At 37.4% G+C, this 15,985-nt stretch overlaps 1 protein-coding gene and 1 long non-coding RNA gene across 5 annotated transcripts in view; one reads left to right on the top strand and one right to left on the bottom strand.

Annotated features, from left to right (window-relative positions):
* Positions 1 to 15,985, top strand: part of LOC128263129 (uncharacterized) — a 62,417-nt gene that overhangs the window by 40,430 nt on the left and 6,002 nt on the right. For 3 of the 4 annotated variants that reach the window (XR_008268412.1, XR_008268410.1, XR_008268409.1), the window contains exon 3: positions 8,874 to 9,158. This is a non-coding gene — a long non-coding RNA (uncharacterized LOC128263129). Of the gene's footprint in view, positions 1 to 8,873; positions 9,159 to 15,985 lie in introns of those variants that run through there. The other variant, XR_008268411.1, reaches the window with a different exon arrangement.
* On the bottom strand, positions 14,295 to 14,929 carry LOC128263126 (uncharacterized). The gene is given in 5 exon segments (XM_052997849.1): positions 14,295 to 14,365; positions 14,368 to 14,496; positions 14,499 to 14,616; positions 14,619 to 14,711; positions 14,713 to 14,929. Coding segments are annotated over 5 exon segments (462 nt in total). The 5' UTR covers positions 14,764 to 14,929.

Consider the following 15,985-nt stretch of genomic DNA (forward strand, 5'->3'; position numbering starts at 1 on the left):
AGTTTTCCACCTGCCCATCAGCAACAGCAGCAGTTGAGTTGTTGACTTAATTAAAATAATAAATGATTTTCGGTTTCTATTTGGCCAAGGGTCAGTCAAATTAATTAAACGCTAACGGGGTACATAATTAATTGTGAAATGAGCTGAGGAATGATGTTAATAACGTAAATCAATTGTTTGCTGTAACTAAAGCTGCCTTGTTAAATAGGAAATGTATGTTAATTGAAATAACATCCATAATATTATTAAGTTATAATTGACTTTGATTGATTATATTGCAATAAATTTATTTTGTTTTGAGAGACAGATGAAAGTAATTTTAATATCTGTATCTGAAACGTAGTAAATATTAAGGTCCATTTAACAATTACGGCTTTCTATTTTCTAGCAAAGCATACTGTCCAAGAAACAAAAAAGTTAAATGGTTTTTTTTTAAGAAAATGTATATATCTTGTATCATAAACTTTCCGTAATAAGTTCCTCCAGCATGTCAACATTTCCTTAACTTTATTTACCTTAATGAAAATTGCCAAATATTGTCCATCAGCGCACTTGGAAAACCAAATCCCTTCGTTTGGCCAAGGAAATGGTATTCCCTTTGCAGCAATCTTGTTGCCAAGAATTTTTCAATTAACTTTTTTCGCAGCCGCAAAAGGGGGCGCGGCCGTATCTGGCACTGCCACAACTTATGATTCGTCTTCTTCGATTCTACCGACTCACCAGCCCCCTTTATGGCCATAATTATTGTTTGCATTCGCCGGATGCGGAGTTTTTCATTAGTGAGAGGCAAGCAAAACGGGAAGAAATAATAATAAAGAAATGAAAATCGCACAAAGTTGAAAATCGCTGGGAAACGAGGGACGCTTTTGACGGGGGGACGCATTTGCAAACGTGCCGGTCGCATGCTTCATTGGCTTGTGCATTATTTGTGCAACCTGGGTTGCATCGTAAAAAATGCAGGAGCAGCAGCGCCTCTCTGGAGAGAGGGCAAAGGGCAAAGGGCAAGGGGCGCACAAACGAGAGGACGATGATGAGAGTGGGGAAGGGGGTTGGAAAAAGTGGGTGTTACGGGATGGGCGTGCCGACACGGACATGCGAGAACAAGCCACAGTATTTATGGTCCTGCGGCTGCCGGGGACAGCAACGAGTAATGTTCAACCCCACTCCTCCACTCCCTTTCGCAGGGCGTCGTCTGGCCATAAAACACAATCAAGCGTAAAATACAGGGCGGGCACTTAACCCGGCCAACACCAACACTAAGAACAACAACGACAACCACGACACGTCAACGGTTTTTTACCATTTTGTATGCACGGTACTCGAAAAGGTCTCCGGGTATATCACTTGCATATTCCTGAATATATATGGTTTCAGCTGGAGGAAAAGAAATGTAAAAGCTTCATAAAAGCAAACCACCTGGAAGGCAACTATATTTTCAATGTAGATTTTGTGGTTTCCCAGTGGTAGTGCTTGTTTCTTAAGTTTAGATTCAACAAAATTTAAAAACATGTTTGGTTTTATCTTAAATTATTTATCTTATTTTATTACTTGCATTAATGGAATGTTATTAATTAAGTTCACTACTTAAAAGTATAGTTAATTATTTAAAACCTAAATAATCATCCGGCATTAACAAAGTATTTTTTGTATTTTACATAAAATTAAAAATAAATCTAGGGTTAATAAGACTTGTATTATTGCGCATTTTATGAGGCATTGGCATTAATATAATTAATTTTAATTAATAACAACACACATAAGAATTTTATAAATAAGAAGTATCTCGAGGTTGATAGCTTCAAGGAGTAAAGACGTTTCCCCGGTGTTTTATGTGTTGTTGCTGGCTCAGTGGTTCTTGCTTCTTGGTATTTAAATATTTTAAAATGTTTGCTTAGCAGCTTGGTGGCAGTGCTGTTGTATTTGTCGCTTATTTACTTATGCCCGTGTTGGCATTACGAATTAAACTTGCATGATTTTAATTGCACAGCTTGCACAGAGCGATGGCAACATCATTTCATTTCTGCAATGGCTGCATTTAATGTTGCGCATACGCAACGTTGTCTCTACACATAATGTTTGCGTTTGTAATTGAAAGGGCGGAAAAGAGAGTAATGTCCACGGTTCCGCCCCCGCAGTAAATCCATACTTTCCCAGCCCCCATTTTCTGGTTAAATGTTATTTTTGCCATTAGCCGCATTGTACATTTCACTCCCCTCCATTCCCACTCCATTACATCCGCATCCGGATCCCTTTCATTTGCTGTGCTCATTTTGCCAGTTGTATATTTATTTGTTTTCTCTGAATGCAGCTGCTGTTGCTGACTTTGTTGTTTTTGCGGTGCAGTTTCTTATTTCATGAAATGAAAAGCTAAACAGCAAAACGCATTGTCTGGCACATAATGATCGGAATCATGGAAATGAGGGTTTTGCAGCTGAAGACTTTATGGAACTGTAAACTCTTTGTTAAGTGAGGTGCAAAACATACATTTTTATAGGAGATATTCGTAATTTTTTTATTACGTAAGTACATCAATTGAATTTTGATTCTTTTATGATGATTTTTTCTTCCTTACAAAGTTTTACGAATATGCCTACTTTGCATACTAACAATCAGTTTTGTAAAATTTAATTAAAACCTATAGCTTTCAATTCGTTTATTGATAGGCAATGTTTGACTTTGCTTTATTAATTAAATAATCTAGCTAATGATAAAAAAAAATGCTCAACAAGCTTGATTTATATAAATTAGTATAAATGGTTGAAAATAAACCACACTCAACTATGCGTATAATTTAATAGACAATTCGCTTTCATTGTTTCAAAAAGATTAGTTAGCAAAATGAACTCTAATTTGTTGTTCATTTAAAAAGCATTTCAGCGGTTTTTATTTTTGTGACAAGTACACACGTACATTTGAAGCACTGAAAATCCCCAAGCATTTAATTTAAAGAAATAACAAACAAGATGCACTTACAGCGTCAAAATAGCAAACAAATAAATGGAGGAAAATATAGAAAGTGGAGAGTAGCGCGCTAATGGCAACTTTAATGCTTCGAGGGTTATATATGTATCTATATATTTTGTGAGGGGAGTTCTCTGGGCATAAGGATGCGCATAATGTGCAAAGTTTGCGACGCAAACTAATTTCAAAGTAATTACGTAGCACAAAAGTGTTGATATTAGACTGCAGGCAAAAGGGGGAAAGAGCCAGCTGCAAAAACAACATGACAAAATGTCGTCAGCAGACAACAAAAAAGCCCGAAAAAAAATAACTTGCCAGCCGAACAGCTGCACAAATGCGATGAGCTTACACCAACATCATCGGCCACTCCCCTTGGAATCCCCGCCCCTGTAAACAAGCCACGAATGCGCCACGTCAGCGCAGCATCATCAAGTCCCTTTACCGACTTTCTGGCGCTCCTAACAAGCCCCCAAAAAAATGCAATAAAATAAGGAAAAACTTCTTAGGCGGGAAACGCTGTCAAAGCTTTTGACTTTAATACGCGGTCGGGGAGAAATTAAACTTGCTATCTGGCTTCATTGAAAGTCCCCGGGCGATACCCTAAGTAGCTTCATTTTCTCCCCACCGCCAAACAATTTTCTATTTATTTGTGTTATATTTCACAATTTCATAAAGTAAACGAAAAATGGAGAAATATGAAGACAGTTAAGGGAGTAAGAGAATTTTAGGCGAAGGAATTTGCAGTTAAAAAAATTTAGATGGCAATTTTACATAGTATTTTATGTTTTAAGGTAATTGGTAACCTAATCACATTTTTCAACAACTATTTTGTTAATAGTCATCCCAATTTAAGCTGGTTTAATAAATAAAAAAAATGTAAATGGGCCTGTCGCTAAGAAATTTTGAAATTGTTATTATTAGTTTTTATTATTAATTTTAATTAACAATTCTTAGTTTTATAAAATACCTTTCAAAAATATAAAAGAAAATGTTTCGAGTGTCTATGAAACTGGAGGCACTGTGGGCAACTGGAGGACTACTCCCAAAGGCGCTAACAGGAAGGCACAACACACAGACACACACACACACACACACACTTAAAATACTTACGGCGGAAACGGAAGCTGGCAAAACAAGAAACGCCGAACGGCAAAGCCGGCAAAAACAATGGCAAAAGCAGAAAAGCTGCAGCTGCAAAACAATAGCAGAAACTCGAGAACCGTTCGCACAAAGCGGGTAAAAACAACAATAAATGCGGCAACAGAAGCTAAAACAAGGAAAACAAGCACAAAGGCAGTCAGGGGAAACACACTCATAGATACTACACACTACGTACGTACACACATGTCGAGTTATAATGCAGTCTGACTCTTTATCTGTTATTAGTTTTTTCTCTAAATATAAATGTACTCTACGAAAGCCGGTTTAATAAGTGTAAAAAAAATCTTCGGAATTTGCTATGTATTTAAAAATATCGTAAACTGACTATCTGTAATAATTTTTATTTATATCAAAATAAATTGGCAAGTGCAATCTGAAGTTTCATCTAATATCAGTTATCTTAAGTAGAAATTTCAACCAAGTTTAATGTAGTCTAAAACGCTTTGGCATATTCACAATTTATTTAAACAGCACTTATAGAAAATAGGTGAATGCTTTGTTAAATATTAAATATTTAGTAAGCGAGTCTGCAAGGGTCAACACGGCTTATTAAAAAGTGTTTATATTTAGCAAAAAGGTCTACAAATTGTTTAAGAACGCCAATATTATATATTTATTGATTAATTAACGCCCTTAGCCTCACACTTTTTGAAAAACTGATTCAAAATAAAATATATAATTTATTACAAGTCAGGTTAAGGTTGATTGCAAAAACCTTTTAAAAGCACATTACCCGAAAATTGTTACAATCATTTTTAACTGAGAGTAATTACTGAAGTTTTATCTTTCGCAAATTATTACCGCACTTAGTGTCCAGCCGGAGAATACTCGTACATACCGATTATTTGGGATTCTCCCCGGTTTGGCATTTGAGCCCTGAACTTTCCAAATGGGGCCACTATAGTGGAAACATCTCGGCCATTCTGGTCACGTTCATAAACAGGCGTTTTATGTCCCGAAGGGACAGCTGTTGCCGCTTGCCCGACCATAATGAAAATATTTACAAGATGGAAACTTGTTTCAGCTATGTGTGTGCAGAACATAAAATTAGCATTTTTATGCAGGCTGGCACACAATTAGAAACAGTTGCAGCCCAGAGTCTCAGGATCTCCCTCCTTTTTCCACTGGTTTATACTGTAAAATGGCCAACATAAAGTGAACTTTAATGGCACCCAGGTAGGTTTGTTAGCTCACATTTACATGGGCATTAAATGGCTCCAGGACCAGACATGTCCTGCCGCTGATGCTGATGCTGCTGCTCCTTGTCGATTTGTTTTTGGTCATTACTTGCCCAAAAAGGGGAAAAAAAGGAAGAACAGGAGAAATAAGGGCCAGTTTAAGTCAGCTCCCTTCGGTTTTTAATGGCTTCGACTGCGAACACTTGGAGTGTCGTTTAGGGGGGGCGATTAAATCCAGAACGGGGCGTGGCTGGCCACGGATGCTGGGTTCCTGCTTTTTGTCTGACTGACCATTGCCTGCAATTAAACCCACACCAGTACACACATACACCTCCCCCTGCATCGAACTGCCCATATCCAGCCACCGCCCAGCTGGTGTGTTAATTGAGGTAAATTACGCCATTTTTATACCCGCTTCTCTTTGCCTTTTTTTCTGTCGGCCCGCCTCAAATAGGTTTATTGGGAAATTTATTTGTTTAATTGCATTATTTTTTGTTCCCTCGTTGCTGGCGTAAAAAAAAGAAGATATATGCCATAAAATTGTTTTTATGGCCACTGGCATAAGCTGCAAATTTATCGCTCTTGTTTGGCAAACAGAGCGGACCTGAACGAAGAGCTTAATGAAATTTGAGAAATTTTTATTTTCCAGAAAAGAGAATGCTGCGGAAATTATTTTCCACAATTAAATTGGAATATTGTGCTAACGGTTTTAGCAATCAGAGCCAATTTTCCAGAATTTCATTCGACATTCCGCGTAAAAATCCTTGAACAATTTTTTTTTAACCTATAGCCAACATTAATTTCTGTTTAAGTTTTCCCTGTTGTTTAGTATAGATTTAACTATCAATTAGATAGATAAAACTAAACGGTTTTAAAATATTTTCAAATTAAATTAAGGCAGCAAAATATCTCTTGATGTGTTTATTTGAAGCTATAAATAAATTGAATAAGTCTATTTCAATATAAGAAATGTGATAAGCTATTTAATGGTAAGTAAATGGAGCCAAATGAATATACCTAACATTGCCATACCGAGAAATGATTTTCAAAATAAGAAATTACCCCATTTCAGCTAAGTATAAGCCAAATTTCAACTATTCTCCACAAAATGTATCCTTTCGTGGCACTAGGCATTTCCCCTCGAAAACTAGTTAAAATCCAGGTAATCTCTGCCACAGCTTAGCTCTCGTTTGGGCAGCATTTCGATTGGAAAAAAGCAATCAGATGGAGAGTATCGAAGCCCCTGAAAGACAGCCGGCGATTGGATTGGCTGCTGTCTCAAGCGTTTAAGCCTAATTTGAGGGAGGACTGGGTGCTGAAAGGAGTCCGGGCCAAGCAGGTCCTGGCAATTACAGTTAAGGCAATTTTCGCAACGTGTCTCTGGCTGGCTTCCACTTTTAGCCCACTCTAATCACCAACCAACTGCAATCGGCTTTTGTGCTTCCTTTGGTTTTGGTTCTTTTCCAGCCTGCGCAGCATCCTGTTGATGGCCTCGTTAGTTGGGACTTAGAACGAGCCTCAATACAATCAAATCGGCTCACACACGGCTGCCATAAAAACGAATGTCCTGGCGAAAAATAGAAAAATACAGTAAGGTACTAAACGAAAAAGGAGGCCAACCAAATGCTATTTACATTTAAAGCACACTTTTAAAAGGCTTCGGTTTTGTCTTTTTGGCGGGTCCCCAAAAAATAAACTGCAAACTTTTTGCAGCGCGAAAACTTTCTCAATTTAATTAAAGCGAAGCGACTTAGTGGATTGGGCCAAGGCGCGACACCTTTCAGCCTGAACTTTGGTGTCCTTTATGGCCGGCAAATACCACCGAACATTGTTGCAGGCGGCAAGGAAAAGGGGCGTGCTAGAAATAGGGGGTTTTCCGGGAAAACCCGGGGAAAAGGAGGAAGGACATGCAACTGGTTGCACTATTGCACTTGCACCCGGCGACATTTTATGGACCATTCAAAAGCGCTACAAAAATGAATCACAAGCGATAACAGTTAAGGCGAAAACTTACAGTTTCCTTGATTACAGACAAGTTGCTTTTCCTCCAGGAGAACATTGTGGGCGGTGGCGATTACTCATCCGCATAGCAAGCAGATTGACAGAGGTGGCATGAAAAATGTGGGAAGGAACGAGGTTTCGAATACCCTTAATTGAGTTTTAAAAAAATATTTTTAAATATTATAAGCATCTACGCTGTATAAAAACACGTTAGAGTCTAAGGAATATATACCATTTATTTTTTCTGCATATAGGCGTTCCACTGGGAGAAAATTGTAAATGTATATGAAATTATTTTATATCAACCATACTAGCGTTGCAAAAAATTTAAATCTATTCCCCATATTTATTTTATTTTGGAGCCCAACGCAAAGAGTACAAAATATCAAGAGACAGCACAGAGGGATGCGTATATATAGGATTTAAATCTTAACTGTCATTAGTGCCAACGCAAAACTGGCAGCCAGAGCACTCGGAAGTGTTTAAGTGCACTTGAGTGGATTTTAATGGACTCAACTGGGAGGCGGACGGGGGAGATATGGGCGTGGCAGGGGGCAGAAATAGCAACACTCTAGACTCTTGTGACTCTAATCAAGCCTTTTGTCTCCGTTTGAGATCGTAATGAGGAACAGGAAGCTCAACCACTCCATCTGTTCCTCAATCAAGTTTTCGACTTTTAAAACTCTACACAGACATAAAAGGCCGTACATATTTATGATGCTATTGTTATTTTGTTATGGAAGGAAATTCTATTTATAAACGTCTTTTAAAGATATTTCAATGATTTAATGTGCTGGTCTAAATACTATTTAAATTTTAAACACCTTCAATTTTGGCATTATTAGCTTACAATTAAATTGGAAGTGGAAACAACTAGTAAAATTTCCTTTATGTGTATATTTTCACTAGCCCAAAGCCTCGCTTAAATTTAATGTACGGTGCCCGCTAATTTCATGGACGATTTAATAACCAAAACATTTGCTAATTAGGCACCGAGTGGCCGCCATCAGCAACTGAAGCGGCGATGCGTGACTTAACCAGTACATTTCTCTCCGCACCATTATGCGAATCATATGCAAAACAGCGGCAACTCCAGTGGGGGAAGGCCGGGGAGAAGTGGGAGTAACAATGAATGGAAAACTTATAAATAGGCCAGGATTTCTTGTTACAAATGCTCCATTCAACAACAAACTGAACTCGAGTCGACTCGCACTTCTATGGCCTACTTCATTAATATTTATACAAAGCGAGAAAAGTTTCCGAGTACCAGGGTAAATGGTTTTTGCCTTTGAATCCGCAATGCTTGAAATGAGGCGGGGACTTGGGGAGGTTTTTCTGCTCACTTCTGAAATCGTTTTCACCGTAATTGAACTATAAACGCGCCGAGTCGCACATTTATTTGCTTGTTTATTTGGTTATTATACGACTGTGCTCACAAAAAAACAGGGAAATAAAATGCTGAATTCTAAGTCAAATAAATAAATCAACTACTAGTTAAGCCAGTATTTACGTTGCATTTAAATGTGGAAACTGATTTTCATTATTGTCTTTCCACTCTTCATCTATTTGCAGAAGCGCTTTAACATTGCGGTCGACTGAATCTACATCGAATTTTCAATTTGCAGGGTAAGTTGACAATAAACAACCACAAAATATCAAATGCAGAAAATCGCTTTTTGTGCTACTTAGCCCGCAAACTACAAAAGGCATTGAGCAACTCTTTCAACTCGATTGCACTTGTCTCCGGGCCTGAAATAGATATTTTCGCCAATGGGAATGGAAATGTAATTAACGCCAGCTTATATGTTACATTTCCTCTTGCTTTGTCTGCCATCTGCACCTTGTAGTTTGCAGTTGCAGTTTCCCAGGTCTTGTCATCCAAATAAACAAGCTTGCGATTCGGCAAAGCAGAAAATTAATTTGCAAGTCCGAGAGGTGTTGCTAAATGGGGCAAAGGTAGGCAAGAATCGCTTTGGTAGAACCATTCAAGCTAAAATAAGAGCTCTCACTTACATGTTTTCACATTGGTTATGAATATGTTAGTTAATAAAAGGCATTGTATGGATATTTACAAGCCTATTTAAATGTGTAATCGGGATTTGAAATTGACTGAATACAGCCTTAGCATTTTAAGCAATGCAAGTTAAAGTTAATATAAAGGCCTTTTTCCGATTAACAAATTCAAGAGCAGTCTGTTAATGGCATAGTGTTTTACTCCTTTAAATCTTTTCCATTTGGACCACAAAGTCTCTTAACCAAGATCCCATTTTTTTAGCTCTGCACTTTGCAGAGTTATGTAGTTATCTGTATATCCTGGCTAGAAGAAAGGACTTTCAATCAGTGGGCACTTCCTTTGAGCTCCTACCACCTGCGTTTCTCCACCAAAAATGAAGTTAAAGCTCTTTTTATGGGGCCAACGTGAGCAACGTGAATGTTTTTGTTGATGTTGTTCGCGTGACTGTTATCCTTTGGATGTTTGCCTCCGGATTGTTGATGCAGCCATCCTTTCTCCGTTCCTCCGGTTGTTTTATTTGCCGTACATCTTTGTTGACCGAGTGCAAGGGTGTAACTAACGTGAACATTGTCCGCGCAAGGAATTTAATTTGGCTGCAAGTTGCCGGCAGGAAACATTGTTAACACAGCAAATTTGTTTACATTTTAAGCAATTTTTAATTAATTTGTCTCCAAAATAGGGATAGTTTTAAAGTTGGCATTTCAGGATGAAAAAATGTACTTTTAAATACTTAAGTGCATTCACTAAAGAAAGAATTGCACTTTAAGATATGAACAATAGTTGAAAGCCTGCATATGCCAAATAGGATTCTATTCATTCTAATCCGCATGGGTAGCTTGACTATTTCCTTACATTTCCATGGCTGTTTGCTCAAAGATTATCCCTTGCCATCTTCGTGCTTGTGTGACCGTAAAAAGGACATTCACATCTGCATATATGCATGAGAAATTTGCTAAAACTTTGCAACTAACCATAGAAAAAAAACCAAGTAAAGAGACAAGTCAAATAAGAGATCATCAGATTATACACAAAAGAGGAACTCACTGGCAACTGGCATTAATTGTATTACAAAACGCATCGAAATGGAGTATGCAAATAGCAATATTTTACAAGTTTGCACGGAGGCTTGGGCAGTTACAACATTGGGGTTGATCCTTTGACTTGCAGAAATGCTCAGGAATAAGTGGTCATGCATACTGCATAATAAACAAGCCAGCAAACATGCATTTATTTATTTCAATGCCTAAACAAAACCCAGTTTTTATCACACAACCAAAAACCAAAAACAGCAAATACTGAATAAGCCAGAATGAGTGACATACTGGCTCAAGTAAAAGATACATTGACCAGAGATACAGGATACAACACTGACATTGGCGTATGCTTAGGTTTCCTGTAACTCGGTTTTTGCTATTTGCATACAAAGCATTTGACTTTTGTTCTAGATGACAAATAAAATAAACGATAAACACATGTTTGGCCGTCTGGTCAGCAGTCTGTGGGTTTGATTGGCCTGTTCCATCCGACAGATACAGATACGGATTCAGCTACATATACAGATTGAGCTACTGAACAACTGAGTTCCCTACGTGACTGCGACACGACCAATTAGTGTTGTCCTGTCCACAGACCGCCTGCCGTTTCCCAGGCATCCAGCTCCCGGCAAATTAAAGACTTAAAGCCCATGCAAATACCCATCTTAATGGAGGCCGTCGCCTGTAATTCAAAGCAAGCATTGAATTCAACACCTTTTATGAAGAGCTCGGCGCATGCACATGCATACAAAATCCAACAAAGCTGGGGAAAAGGAGTTGTGCCATTGTGGCTGTGTTCTTGTTATTTGATGACTATTTTAAGGACACTTTGCCGGCGTCGCTTTGCCCAAGTGCCAGTGCACAAAGTGCTAAAAAAAAAAGCTGAAAAGGATGCTCGCACATAGAGAATAAAATGATAACCGGAGTGGAGTAAGCCGAGTACGCAAATTTGATGAAAGACCAAGGAAAATAAACCGAAGAAACAGGAATAGGGGAAGGATTCATTAAAGTGAAATACCCTTTTGGCAAAATTTAATTATTAATTCCTAAAAATGTTTACTTTTACTATTTACATTTAGAATAATTGCAACGAATACTTTTTACATTGAAACTTTATATTAAATACCAAATTAAATTGTAAAGAAATGTTTAAAGCTTAAAAAAGGTAGCAACAAGCTCGTTAACGTTAAAAAATAATTAACACACCTTTTAGTTCTTGGTTAATTCCCCAACTCAGCTTCGATCAAAGTCCGAAAGCCCTTAGTCAGAGTACTGAAATGAAATTTGCCCAGCAGAAATCTCCAATGACGGCGGCAGACTTCAAAGTGAATGAAAATTGTAAGAAAAACTGATGGGGAAAACCGAACTTCACACAACGAAGGAAAAGAGAGTGTGGGAAGGCTAAAAAGTAAACAACCATTATGCACTCCACATAAACGCTTGGGTTCGGGCAGTACGATGCTATCGAGAGGGTAAATGGCAGTTGGGCAGCATAAACACATTTTACAGGGCCACTCTCTCCTCCCCCAGTCACACACAGCGAGAAAAATAAACAATTTCAAAAGATATGCGCAAAAAAATTGAAGAAACAGCGTTGGAAATATCTGAATATATCAGCAGGGACCAAGGGGAAAAGGACAACCGCAGGAGGAAAGCGGAAAATGCAAAACAAACAGAAAATTTTCAGATGGGGGACAAAAAAAAGGAAAACGAAGGCGGCGAGACACTTTGCCGCCAACGCAAATATACCCTGAAAAAGGGGGGGGTGGACAAAAATGGGAAGTGGACTTCAGGAGCAGTGTTGGGCAAAGCGAGAATTACAAATCGCTGTTAAAAAATTATGTTTTAAATATATTAAGTTACCGTTAATTGAAAATACCTCTAAGAAAGTAGTGCCAAAAAATTCTTAGTGTCTTATTATTTTGAGAATATTAGTTAAATTATCAATAATGAGAAAATGATAAAATGGCGTGCCACAAATATTAACACCGTTTTGAAATCACTTCAAAAGATATTCAAAAATATTCGTTGTCTCTCATAATATTCAACGGAATTCTATCCTTAAAATATTTTTAACTAGTTTCAGAGCCTTAGTGATTTCTAAAAAGATATTGTTTCGATAAAAGTTACAAAATAAAATTGAAATTTTTGTAAAAAAAAAAATAAAATATTGATCTTAATAAAACCACTATCCAAAAATAATATTAAAATTTGTTTTGTTTTATTTTTAAAAGAACTTAAACCTGAGGAAACACTCATTTATATGTAGGTGTAAAAATGTCTCAATTTCTCAGCACTGTCGATAAAAATACAGGAGAGAAAAGGAGGAAAAGACCGGAAGCCGGGGCAACAGCCAGAAATGGCGCGTCGTTGGCCACTCAGCAGCGCTTGACACTTGAAGCAAATGACAATGTGGCCGCCAAGGACAACGAAAGGACAACGCTAAAGAGCACAACAAGGACAAAACAAAAAATAAGGCAAACACACATAAATATTTCAATTTCTGTTCGAAAAATTTCACTTATGCATATATATGTGTGGCATTTATGTACGTAACGTAAAGATGAAATATTGAGCGGGCATAAAATTAAATCCACACTCAAACATACAAAGAGGAAGGATGTCGAAGTGGACCAGTTGGCATAACAAACTGCTGATAAAGCGAAAAGCTTGCTCGCGAATGGGGAAAACATTAAAAAAAGGGAAGAAGGAAAAACATCTGAGGGCCCCAAACAGTCATAAATAAATGGAAACTCAGCACCAGCGATGTTCACAAAATTGTGGAAATAAATTTGCTGTATTTGGTTTCGGTTCAATTCGGTTTGGTGCCAATTTCACATGACTGCGGTTCCCTGAACGCACTTTCCAAAAATTGGCTACATTTCCAGCATATGTTTCTGCAATTATGTTTTGACATATGATCCAGTCTTGTAAATCTTTCATTGACAGTGTACTTGGCACGGGTTTTAAATGTTATTGAATTTAAAATACATTTCTTGCCATTAAACGTTTAAGTGACTTAAAGTTACTTTCAGCGCTAAAATTAATATTTAACAATGTAATTTATGACAAAAAGGTTAACCTGCTGACAGCTTTTCTTTGTTATTTGGATTTTACCTCGTTTATAACTCGTGTATAACTGGTCAGCTAATTTTCTTATCTTTCAAAAGAAAATTTCCGTTTGCTGGCTCTCCGGCTCCTTGTTATGGACACGCCTACACATATGCCTTGCAATTGACGGTGCAACTTTACTGCCAATCAAGTGCCAGCCATCCAGCCATTTGAAAATGTATTTTCTTTTGTTAGTCAGCTAGAGGCAAACCGTTCGGTAAAAACTGCTTATCAACGAAGGCGCTATAGAAGCTATATCTGTACTACCCCCACATGCATATATATGTGCGGAATTCCGTGGAGAAATTGTCAGAGAGACATTTGCATGTGTATTTGGTTGTTGTCTGGTTGGGTTGTTTTTTTCTTGCAACATTGACATTTACGCAACATGTCCCTGTTGCATGTTCGCAATTTGCATTTGCAAATAGTTGCCAAAACGAACATCAAATGCGGCTTGACAGAGAGGCAGGATCACAAAAGGAGCGGAAAAATGTAAATAGGGGCGCTTTAACACTATAAAAAAAAAGGTCTCGAAGTCTAAGCATTGAACTCAAAAATGGTACCTAAAAAATGTTGTGTTTTCTTAAGTAACTGTTAGAGCTTATAGTGGCAAAACGAATATTATATTATTTTCGACCCTACTTTTTCACTTCACGACTTTTCGATGTGTTTTTGATTTTAATGAAAGTTCCAAGTGCACAAGCTAAAATTTCCAATTTAAGATTTTACAAAAAATTTTCTACATGCCACAAACTTTAATATGATTTTTCTCGGGATTGAGAGTCTGCAAAAAATTTCAATTTTTTGCGAATCCTTTTTCTAACTGTACTGCCATCATTTTGACTTTTCCGAACGAAAGTTTGTAAATATGCATGCAAATTTTGCTCGTTCTTCTTTTGTTTTCAATTTGGCTGCCTGGAGTAAGCATTTGTGTGGGTGGCTTGGGAGGTGATTTTCCCCACAGTTTTAGTTACAGTTTTCGGTTTCGGTTTCATGTTTGCCATGTTGCGGCTGCTCGTGTTGCCTGGTTTTGTTTTTGCCTCTTGGCATGCATTTTGATAGTTTCAGCTGCCGTTTTCCCCCAACCCAACTTCGGCTTTTTCATAAATGCAGATACAATATGCGAGTGTAGCTCTTTGTATCTCAGCTGGTGTGTGTGGATGTGTTATGGATTGGAATATTGGCCATATTGATAACCACACAACGACAGCAACTAACTGGTGTACTTGGGGATAACATCAATATTCTATTTCTGGCCAGGAGCATTTTTCATTTGAATCCCATCTCGAGCGTTAATTTGCATTCTAAAAATGCCACAAGGCTGCCACAGAGTCTCTATTCTGTTTTTTTCTGGGTATTAGCATATTGAAATTTGATCTGTGCGTGTACCTGTGTGGCAGTTGGTTTGCTCGTCAATTAAAGCATTCATTTTCCAAGACCATTTTCCATTTTTCAGCTGGGATTTCAGGCTGATTTGGCTTTGAATACCATTAGAAATTCGTTAGGGTTTTAATTCGAAAACGAAGAATTGAAGCAGAAACTGTTGAAAAGTTTACTGGAAAATTTAAGCTTAAATGTTTAATATTTTTAATGCAATTTGTGGAGTAAACATAGTTGTCCCAATGAAGCTTTAAATACAATTAATGCATTACGGATTAACATTGCTACTGTTCTTATAAAAAATACAAAAACGAGTTCAATTCACAACCTGGATAAAAAGAATTAGCTAAGAATTATAAATAATTATAAATATACGGTAGCCAAGATATAAAATGTGAACTATTTATATCTTTTCCATAAACCGTTTATCCTCATTACTATTTCGATTACGAAGGATTTTTTCCTAAAATAAAATTAATAAACAAAGGTATTTTTAACCAGTTTTCCAAGAATATTTATGGTTGAAAGCTTAAAGAGCCCAAAAGTGCTGACGCAATTTATTGCAAAATTTGCTAAAAGTAAACTAAAGCCTTACGTTTCTAGGAAAAAGTGTTCACCGAATATCTTCAACCTAAAAGAGCAATTAGAAAACTGTTGGTTTTCATTCTGGCAAATCACTTAAAATTATGAACAAACTTCGGCTCCTGTAGTCCGGGCCTAAAAGCAAGCTGAATAAAGTTAGTCAGGTTCAATCTGCTGCCATGACCAACGAGAAATGTAAACTTTAAGGAAATCCCACACACTCACTAGCTCAGATAAGAAAATCAGGGGTTGGGTAAGTGCAAATCAGAAAAAAGTGCGTCAAGTTTTTCCCCAGGTCTTTTTTCTTTCCCTTTGCTGACTTAACAACATACAAATGATGAAAATGAATGACTACATCCTCGAAGCAGTGAATGAATGAATGAGTGAGTACATGAATAAATGCATGAACTGATGTTTGCATGTGGAACGCGATGCTGAAAGCAGCTTACTCACGTTTGTGTAATCAGTGTGAAACCAGCGCTGGCCAAAAAAAAAGGGAAAAAGAAAAGCTTATGGCAAAGAAAAATTCAAAGGAAAACGAAAAACAGTCTATCGAACGTTAT

This window comes from Drosophila gunungcola, unplaced genomic scaffold, assembly GCF_025200985.1.
Source record: "Drosophila gunungcola strain Sukarami unplaced genomic scaffold, Dgunungcola_SK_2 000001F, whole genome shotgun sequence".
NCBI lineage: Eukaryota > Metazoa > Arthropoda > Insecta > Diptera > Drosophilidae > Drosophila > Drosophila gunungcola.